This window comes from Fringilla coelebs, assembly GCF_963513975.1.
Source record: "Fringilla coelebs genome assembly, chromosome: 26".
NCBI lineage: Eukaryota > Metazoa > Chordata > Aves > Passeriformes > Fringillidae > Fringilla > Fringilla coelebs.
Window position 1 is genome coordinate 2,162,839 of NC_140052.1, and position 10,131 is coordinate 2,172,969.

The following is a 10,131-nucleotide window of genomic DNA, read 5'->3' on the forward strand; positions in this document are numbered from 1 at the left end:
TGTCAGCCAGCTGGCTCTGCCCGGGTGATTTCTCCATGCAGCCCATCGCCAGCATGCTCGGATGGGCAGGACACTCCGTCTGGTGGAGGGTTTTAACAGCATCTCCCTAGGTCCACCGGGATGAGTGGTCATCCCAAGGGTCTCTCTAGCAGGTCTCCAGTGGTCTCTGTCTGCTCCCCGGGGGTCTGGCAAATGAGACTGGGCTCTCCCTCCTCTCTGGCCTCCTCCCAGAAGATCTCATGTCGTTTGCTTCTCCGTTTTTTGCTTCCATTTTTCCTTCCAGACGGCTGGCGTTAACACGACAGACAAAGAAATGGAAGTCCTTCACTTAAGGAATGTCTCATTTGAGGATGCTGGGGAGTATACATGTTTGGCGGGTAATTCTATTGGGATCTCCCATCACTCTGCATGGTTGACAGTTCTCGAAGGTATATACTCCTCTTCCTTTCCTCCCTCCTTTCCAACGTATGCATTGTGGTCCGGGAGAGAGCACTTCCCTGCCCCATCCCCTGGGTCAGCGTGGGCTGCCCTGCAGCTGGAGCAGATGGGGCAGTGTCCCCAGTGTCCCCCAGCTCTGTGTCCCCCTCCACCCCAGCTGGGGTCTGCCCCTGCTCTCTCCCTGGCCCAGACAATGCATACCTGGGGTACTTAACCAGGGCTGGCTCCACCAGAGCAGGACGGTCTCACACCCAGGCTGGGCCAGAGCAGGCCAGCACTGCCTGCTCGGGGGTCCAGGGGGTTTTGGGGGTACTGGCAGTGCTGCCAGGGCCTGGCCTTGCCCTGTGGTGCAGGACTGTCCAGGGCTGTGTGTGCCTGCCCTGTGGGGATGGCTGCCCCGTCCCCATTGATGCTGCTCCTCAGTATCAATGCAGGGAGCAAAGCCTGATAACAGCTGTGGGAAAGCTTTTGGGGTGCTGTGTGCTCCTTGCTTCCCAGCCAAAACTTTCCCAGTTATCAGCCACTGCTTTGTCAGCCGGGTGTGCTCAGAGGTGGGGCAGGAATCTTCAGCTCCCTCTTACACCTCTCTCTGAGGCTCTGCTCTTTGGGGGTGTCAGGCTGGGGGTGCACAAGGTGCAGTGGCAGCCCCATCCTGCCGGATTCACCATGGACTGGGCACGTGGCAGCGGGCTCTGAGCTGTTCATGGCTCCAACACCCCCTCAGCCACCAAGGCAGGGTCTGTGGGTCCCTTCTCCAGCAGCCAGGCTCCCACAGCAGGTCATTGCCACTGGAGTGCCACTGGCTGCTCTGCTCGGAGCTCTCCCCGGTCATTACCAGTAAGGCTGGAGTCTCACAGCCCCAGACACTGCCAGGCATCCCATTCCATGGTGGATGACCCCACATCCTGAGGGACCTGCAGCTCCCAAGCGTGGGCAGAGCACAGCAGCTGGGACAGAGACCTGTCCCCAACGGTGCCCATGGTGCCACATCCCTGTGGGGTGACTCAGGCCCTGTCCCATTTGACCACATCCCACCCTGGGCTGCCTGCAGAGGTGGCAAAGGCATTGCTTGGCCGTGGGGATGATGAGCTGGGGGCTGCTTGCACACCTTCCCTGCAAGAGCTGCGGGCAGCCCCCAGTCCCTGCTGCACCAACGTCCCCCCTGAGCTTGGGGACGAGCCAGGGGCTCCCCAGTGCCACTCCCTGGGGCCTGGTGGGTGCTAACAAACACCCTGTTCACACTGACCCAGCTATTGAAGACACCCCAGCCATGATGACGTCTCCCTTCTACCTGGAGATCATCATCTACTGCATCGGAGCCTTCCTCATCTCCTGCATGGTGGTGACCATCATCATCTACAAGCTGAAGAGCACCACCAAGAAGACAGATTTCAACAGCCAGCTGGCCGTGCACAAGCTGGCCAAGAGCATCCCCCTGCGCAGACAGGTAACAGAAAGTAGAGAGGGGGTTTGTTTGCACCTACTGCCTCTCCTGGAGCCCAGCCTTTCCCAGGGGATGTGGGGGAGGAGGGATGGGAAGACCATCTCACCCTGGTGCATGTGCCACCCCCCTCCAGCCTGTGCCCACCGGTGGCAGGGCACGGGGACTGTCCTGGCTGTGCCTCTGATGGCAGTGCAGTCAGCAGGGTGGGGGGGCTGCACAGCTCCCTCTCATCCCCCCCTGACGGGGCTCATGAGGAGAACCAGGAGGATTTACCATAGTTTAAGGTTTGAGCAGAGTGTGGCACACACTGAGGAGATGGGGGGGAGCTCCCAGGCTGTGCATTTTTGGGCTACAGCATGATGGAGATCGATTAAAAGTTCCACAGAGGGGAGCAGCACTGCCGGGCCATGGGCAGGGTGGGCCGGGGGCTGCAGGCAGCCAGGGCTAATAAGCTTTCAGAGGTCTTGAACACACCCAAGATAGCTCAGCTACCCTTGGAGGCATAAAAATTAGCAGGATGGCCTCTGTTGCAGTGTTGGAAACAAAAAGGTTTAATAAAAGTAACAAAAAAAACTAACAGAGAAAACCCAAGCTAGGTGCCGGAGGTCTTAGCTCCTGGTAAAACGCCTCACAAATGCAATTCGTTTGTTTGTTCTCTTCTTCTTCTAGTTAATTCCCGAGGCAGGACTTTTTGACTCCTGTCCAGTTGGCTATCCTTAAGTTTGAGGTGAAGTCCCCCAGTTCTCTATGAGATCCAGGAGAGAAACTTCTGGGTTTCTTTCCTATTTGGGGCGACAAAGGACAGTTCTATCATTCCTTTAAGGGAGCAAAGGACAGTTCTGTCACTCCTCCAAGGGGATAAAGGATAATTTTGTCACTCCTTCAAGGGCACAAAGGACAGTTTTGTCACTCCATCAGCAGGGAGCACACTCCTGTAGGGTGCTAAGGCTCCCATCACCATCTCCCCCGCCCCGGGGGCAGCCAGCCGCGGGCTGGGCACTGCATGAAGGTAACCCACGGTCCCCCTGCAGGTGTCTGCCGACTCCAGCTCCTCCATGAACTCGGGCGTGATGCTGGTGCGGCCCTCGCGCCTCTCCTCCAGCGGCACCCCCATGCTGGCCGGCGTCTCCGAGTACGAGCTCCCCGAGGACCCGCGCTGGGAGCTGCCCCGCGACAGGTGAGCCTATATGCAGAATAAATAACCTCCACAACCAGAGATAGTTATGAAGCAGGTATGTATGTCAGCACACAGCACAAGAGAGATAGCTCTGGTGAAATCTTGTGCCCCAGCCTCAGTCTGACTGACATTTTTATTCACAAAAGTGTTCTCTGTGCAATACGCACAGCCTTTCCATGCATACTCAACACCTGGCCCCACCTGTTCTCACCTCGCATGGTAATCAGATCCACGCCCTTCTGGGCATGCCTTGTTTGCTGTGCTGGTCACACGGAGGTCTCTGGTGGTCTCTGAGGCTGAAGTTTGTGGTCTTCCTCATGACTGAACTTATGAGCTTTTCTCCTTTGGTCCCTTGGTGCTTATCTGAGTACGTCTGTCAGCCTTGATCAGCTTGGAGATGGAGGAGTCCCTTTATCTGGGCACTTTGCATCCCTTGGTCTCCTCTGGTATTGTTCTTTTATGCAAGAAGCTTCAGAAATTTGCATTTTTCCTATGCCCTTTGTACCATGGCAGAGATTTCTTAAGTAAAAGGGTTAAAATTCAACACACAGTTCTACAGGCTAAACTTTAAACTCTTAATTCATATTGCTAACACAAGTGAACTCCAAAAATCTCTATTTCAAGTCCAGCACCCCGGAGGGTGCTGCTGGTGCCAGGAGCATCCTGCTGCCCTGCTGCATTGGGGTCTTCTCCCTGCAGGCTGATCCTGGGCAAGCCCCTGGGAGAAGGGTGCTTCGGGCAGGTGGTGCTGGCAGAAGCCATCGGCCTTGACAAGGACAAGCCCAACCGTGTGACCAAGGTGGCGGTGAAGATGCTCAAGTGTAAGTGGCAGCAAAAATGTCTTAGCAAAAGGATACTACAGAAGGAATTTGGGGAGACAGAATGTAATTAAGCTAATTGCAGTTTATAGAAGAAACTGATGGTTATGAATTATTCTTGCAAAAAAATGCTGTGAGATCTTTAGCAAGCAAGAGAAGTAAGTTTTCAGGTTTATATCTTACCTGCAAAGCCAAACTTTGCAGTAGCCCTTGATACAATACTAGATATAGATAACTGTCAGTATTTATAATTACTCACAAAACTCGCAGCTCACCAACGAGCTGTGAGTGCAGTGCTGGGATGGGGAAGAGGGGTTTGAAGGGTGGTCCTGGCATGATGCCACAGCCCTGGCTGGGGTCTGTGCTGTGCAACCCAGCCTGGCACCCCCTAAGTGCAACCCTCTCCACTTCAGCCGACGCCACAGAGAAGGACTTGTCTGACCTCATCTCCGAGATGGAGATGATGAAGATGATTGGCAAGCACAAGAACATCATCAACCTGCTGGGAGCCTGCACGCAGGACGGTGAGGGCGCATGAGTGGGGAGGAGGTGTCCCTCTGCCACCCCTCCAGCTGCTGTCCACTGGAGGGGCTGGCCTGGCACCCTGCTCCACGTGGCAGCCTCTCATCCCACCATCCCCTCAGGACCCCTGTATGTGATTGTGGAATATGCCAGCAAGGGCAACCTCCGGGAGTACCTGCAGGCACGGCGGCCCCCGGGCATGGAGTACTGCTACAACCCCACCCGTGTCCCCGAGGAGCAGCTCTCCTTCAAGGACCTGGTCTCCTGTGCCTACCAGGTGGCACGGGGCATGGAGTACCTGGCCTCCAAGAAGGTGAGGAACTCCCAGGAGGCTGTGGTGGGATGGGGAGCTCAGCAGCTGGGCCTGGGGCACACATCCTTCTGTGGCTGTAGGACACGAAACAACACGAGCGCACACATGAGCGCACACACTGCTGCTCTCAAGGTGAAGAAAAAGGGAAATTTATTTTCTGACTCTTAACATTTATAGTTTTTCAAAAGTGGCAGTGTGTTGGAGGGTGACAGTGCCACCTCTCCAATGACACTGGGCAAACCAACAGTCCATCAGATTTCTCTTCTTCCATAAAAGACTGCAAAACAATGAGTTATTTACAGAAAGTGTGTGAGAAAGTTTGTTACAAGAATTTAAACATCAGAAAGCTTAGAAAATCTTAAAAAATCAGAGCAGCACCCTTCCCTCCCTGCCTGTCCCATCTGGTGCTGAGAGCCCTGTGCTTGGTCAGTGCATCCACAGGGACCTGGCAGCCAGGAACGTGCTGGTGACAGAGGACAACGTGATGAAGATCGCTGACTTCGGGCTGGCCCGTGACATCCACCACATCGATTACTACAAGAAGACCACAAATGTGAGTGCTGTGCCAGGGGTTCTGCGGGGTGGGGAGGCTCCAGTCTGTGCTGGGAACGCCACAGCATGCAGGGCTCAGGTTCCCTCACAGCCATTGTGGGTTTTGTGTGCCAGGGTCGCCTGCCAGTGAAGTGGATGGCTCCCGAGGCTCTCTTTGACAGAATCTACACCCACCAGAGTGACGTGTGAGTAGGGCCTGCTGGGGACATGCATGGATGGGATTTGCCTGGATTTAATGAAATTACAGTTGGTGTCAGGCAATCAAACCAAACGTTTTGAATCCAGATTGCATTTGGTGCTGGGACTCATTTATCCTGCAAAGTGAATCAAAGCTGTGGATGGTTCTTCTTCCCAGCAAATCAGCCTCTCACCATACCCAAACTGGTGCCCAGCAGGGTGTCAGCAGCCTGGAGCTGGTGCCCCAGCATCTGCCCTGTGTTCCCAGGTGGTCCTTCGGGGTGCTGCTGTGGGAGATTTTCACACTGGGTGGGTCACCCTACCCCGGTGTGCCCGTTGAGGAGCTCTTCAAGCTGCTGAAGGAAGGTCACAGGATGGACAAGCCCAGCAACTGCACCAACGAGCTGTGAGTGCAGTGCTGGGATGGGGAAGAGGGGTTTGAAGTCTTTGAGTGCCATTGCTGGGTGCAGAACGTGGGCTGGGGCATGGAGGGTGGCAGGCAGATGTTTGGAGTTACAGTCCCAGCCCTGCAAAAACCATCAGTCAACCAGATTTGCAATACTGAGCATCTCCCTGGACAGGAGGGGATCCCAGGGTGACCCCAGCACAGGGACCAGCCCAGACTGTGTCCATCCTCCTCCCTGGGTTGTGAGGGCAGGCGGGTGGGTTTCCCTTCCTTGTGCATGGGGGATCACCCTCAGCCCCTGGAGTAGCATCTTCACTGGCCTGGGTACAGGGACACTGGGCACAGGGACACTGGGCACAGGGACACTGGGCACAGGAACACTGGACACAGGGACACTGGGCACAGGGACACTGGGCACAGGGACACTGGGCACAAGGACGCTGGGCACAGGAACACTGGGCACAAGGACACTGGGCACAGGGACAATGGGCACAGGGACACTGGGCACAGGGACACTGGGCACAGGAACACTGGGCACAGGGACACTGGGCACAGGGATGCTGGGCACAGGGACACTGGGCACAAGGACACTGGGCACAGGGACGCTGGGCACACATTCCTGGTGCTTCTCTGCTCCCGTGGGTGGGGGTCCCCGGGCTGAGCCCCTGCCTGCCCTGCCCTCACAGGTACATGATGATGAGGGATTGCTGGCACGCCGTCCCTTCCCAGAGACCCACCTTCAAGCAGCTGGTGGAAGACCTGGACAGGATCGTGGCCATGACCTCCAACCAGGTAGGAGAGGTGGCACTGGTGGCAGCAGGGTGAGGCTCTCCCAGTGCCCTCCTGAGCCCGTTGCTGGGGTTTGTCCCTGCCAGGAGTACCTGGACCTGTCCATGCCCCTGGATCAGTACTCCCCTGGCTTCCCGGACACGCGCAGCTCCACCTGCTCCTCGGGAGAGGACTCTGTGTTCTCCCACGACCCGCTCCCGGACGAGCCGTGCCTTCCCAAGCTCCCCCCTCAGCACAGCAACGGCGGACTGAAGCGACACTGAGGGTGGCACTGCTGTGCCATGCCATGCCATGCCCGTGGACGCTGCCTGCACAGCCTGGTTGTGCTGAGCTGCTGCAGAAAGGGTTCAGAGACATCCGTAGCATCTCATGTAACCAAAACCACCCAGCTCCTGCCAGCTTCTCCTGCCGCTCGTGTCAGCTCTGCACGGCCCAAAGGCTTCGGCTCCAGGGCTGCCGTGGCCTTTCCTCCTCCCGTTTTTAAACCTCTTCTCCGTGAGTTCTGTGCTTGAGTGTTCCCACTTGGCTGAGCTGAAATCCTCTCCCGTGGGCAAAGCGTGGCCAAAGAGCCAGCCAGGCATCCTGGGATGGCACACCCTGCTCGGGCACGGGGAGCTGGGCTGGTCTGCCACCAAGAGAACCTGGTGAGCTGAGAGCAGCACCCGGCTCCTGCAGCTGCACAAGGGGGGAGCCTTGGCGTGCCAGGAGTCTCACAGGTGTGCCAGGAGCCTCACAGGTGTGCCAGGAACCTCACAGGTGTGCCAGGAGTCTCACAGGTGTGCCAGGAGCCTTGACATGGTGGGACTCTCAGCATGCTGGGACCCTCACTGGTGTGCTGGGACCCTCCCAGGTGTTCCAGGAGCCTCACAGGTGTGCCAGGAGCCTTAACATGCTGGGATCCTCATCATGCCAGGACCCTCATGGTGTGGGCTCCCTCTCTGCCCAGGCTGCCCCCAAGCCACAGGACCAGCAGCTGTGGGCTTTGCTGAGCCAGGCCTGGCACATCCAGGGCAGGAGCCCTGCACTGCTCAGAGGTGACTGAACCCACCTGTGCTAAACCCAGAGTTCCGTGTACATAACGAAAAATATGTATAAATATGAATATATATTTACATGTCTTTTTAAAAGGGTTGTTACCAGAGATATACCAGTTTGGTAGGAAGGTACTAGTGGCTGGTAGATATCAGTTGCTATAAAAAAAAAAAAAGTCATATATTTTGCTATTTTTGCTGTTTTTATTTTTTTAAATTATGTTCTAAACCTATTTCAGTTTAGGTCCCTCGATAAGAATTGCTGCTGCTGCTTCAGTTTTATATGGGGTTGTATTAAACAACAATAATAATGTGTCGATGATGCCTTTTGGGAAGCCGTTGTCATTACGTGCCTGGCCTCGCCCCGGCCCCGGGGGCTGCCCGGTGCCCTGGGGAGAGAGGGAGGGAGGGGTCTGCCGACCCTGCCCCCCCTGCCCTGCCCTCTCGGGGGGAGCAGGGGTCACTCCAGGCGGTGCCACGGGGCTCCAGCCCGGCTCGGTGCCAGCCCCTGCCAGTGCCTTACCGGGGGAGCATCCTCACCCCAACTCTGCCCGTCCGTGCTTTCCCCGGCTGTCCCAGTGCCCCAGCTCTGCTCCACCGCGCTGGGGACGGACAGACAGACAGACAGGGCACTCCCTGGCTGGGGCAGGAGCCACCTGAACCCCCCCTCCTTTCCCCTCCCTGCCGCCAGTGCCAGGCCGCTGTTACTTGAAAAGTTTATTTTGCCTTTGTATGGAGAAATATTATTTGTTGTAAACTCTTCTGTAATGAAATTCTGGAATTCTTGTAATTATTAAAGACTTTAACCACCCTTACATCTCCCTGGGGGGGTGATGGGGAGGGGGCTCTGGGGCTCTGGCTGCTCCAGCTCATCCAGGCAGCGCTTTGGGAAGATGATGCTCAGGGAGCAGCCGTGATGGCAACTGCTTTTGTGGGAATTCTGGTTTTTCACGGCTCCAGCACTTCCCATAAAAATGTTCTAGCACTCTGCACCCCACAGGGCCTGGGCAGCGGTGTGGGAGGGGGCTGGCCATGTGTAGAGGGAGGGTGAGAGGGGCTGCCAGCCCCTCCAGAGCCCTGAAATGGTTAAACTGAGGCAGCTGAAGCAGCTGCAGCATCACCGGCCTCCCCGGCCTTTTCAAATGCATCTGCTTGTTGCTGTTTCCCGGTGTAAATTAAATCGATCAGCTGCACTCTGCCCACCCCCCACCCCCTTTAAATTAAGTAGAGCTTTTAATCAAGTGATTTATGTTGAATTTGCGGCCCTGGATTAAACTGGCAGCCCAGGCAGGGGGCAGGGCTGGGGGGCTCCATAAATCACAGCTCTCTCCGGGACCGGCTTGGCGCAGGGAGAGCTGGAGTTGGTGTTTACATCATCCCAAACTGCGGCTCTCACCGTCTCCTGCTCATTTCCTGGGGTTACCAGGAGGGCAATTAAATATGATAATAAGCAGAGCAGCTGCAGCAGAGCTGCTGGTGCTCCCTGCAGGACTGGGGAAGGGGCACACGCAGCTGGGTGCCCACTGCACACCGTGGGGACATGGGGACACAGCACGGAGGGTCCCCAGGGTGCTGCCCTGGCTGTGCCCAGCAGAAACCACAGAGGCTGATGGCACAGAGCTGCCTGAATGCTGGAGGAGCCCAGCAGGAAGATTCAGCTCCTCTCGTCTCTTCCTGATAAGCCATCCTCTTCACGTGGGCAATCTGGGAGATGGGCATACCCCAAAAGTGACCTGAGCACCCCACAGGTCCCACCCAGCGCAGGACCAGAGCACCCCCAGCTGGGCCCGTGCCCAGGGGGTGCCTGCAGCCCCTCCAGCTCTGCCCAGCACCAAGGTCTCTCTGCTTAGGAGGGAGATGGGACAGGATCCCTTGGGAAGTGGCTCCAGGGCAATGGGGGAGCTGAAGGTGCTGCCCTGAGGAGCCCCTGAGCGGGTGGGGTGTGTTGGGCATGGTGGCTGCTGAGTGCTTGGCCTCCAGCACGTTTGGCTCTCACAGCATCCTTTGTCTTCTCCCCTCCTCGCCTTCCTCGTTCTCTCCTTTTAAAGCCCTCAGACTGTGCAGGGACAATCTCCTGGCCCCGGCCCAGGACGTGGCTGCTCTGCCAGCGCTCAGCTGGGCTTTGTCCCCCTGCCAGCCGCGTCCCTCCTGTGCCATTCCACCTCGGTGCAGGTCCCTGGCTCAGAGCTGGGCTCAGTGTGTGTGTGGGGAGTGATCCCCCAGCCTGGGGGCCGTGGCTGCCCCTAGCCCCCTCAGCCACCCTCCACGCCCCGTGTCCCAGCCAGCTGTGGGGTCAGCAGGACCCCAGGGTGCAGCTCCAGCCCCCCAGAGCCAGATGTGTGCAGCTGCAGCTGGGGCACACAGCTCCCCCAAACCCCTGCTGTCCTGGGCCCTGGGGACACCTTGGGGACATTGCCACCTGCACCGTGTCTCACTCCATGCAGGATTTGACAAGGGAGCCCTT

General features: G+C 57.2%; 1 protein-coding gene across 6 annotated transcripts in view; it reads left to right on the plus strand.

Annotated features, from left to right (window-relative positions):
• FGFR1 (fibroblast growth factor receptor 1) overlaps positions 1-8,470 on the plus strand; it is a 28,301-nt gene extending 19,831 nt beyond the window's left edge. For 2 of the 6 annotated variants that reach the window (XM_084221758.1, XM_084221760.1), the window contains 11 exons: positions 284-428; positions 1,689-1,891; positions 2,914-3,059; positions 3,759-3,880; positions 4,291-4,401; positions 4,522-4,712; positions 5,143-5,265; positions 5,379-5,449; positions 5,710-5,847; positions 6,534-6,639; positions 6,723-8,470. In XM_084221758.1, the coding sequence (XP_084077884.1) occupies positions 284-428; positions 1,689-1,891; positions 2,914-3,059; positions 3,759-3,880; positions 4,291-4,401; positions 4,522-4,712; positions 5,143-5,265; positions 5,379-5,449; positions 5,710-5,847; positions 6,534-6,639; positions 6,723-6,899 (1,533 nt within the window). In that variant the 3' untranslated portion in view covers positions 6,900-8,470. The remainder of the gene's footprint in view (positions 1-283; positions 429-1,688; positions 1,892-2,913; positions 3,060-3,758; positions 3,881-4,290; positions 4,402-4,521; positions 4,713-5,142; positions 5,266-5,378; positions 5,450-5,709; positions 5,848-6,533; positions 6,640-6,722) is intronic. The other 4 variants (XM_084221759.1, XM_084221761.1, XR_014616749.1 and 1 more) reach the window with 3 other exon arrangements.
• Positions 8,471-10,131: the final 1,661 nt, after the last annotated feature.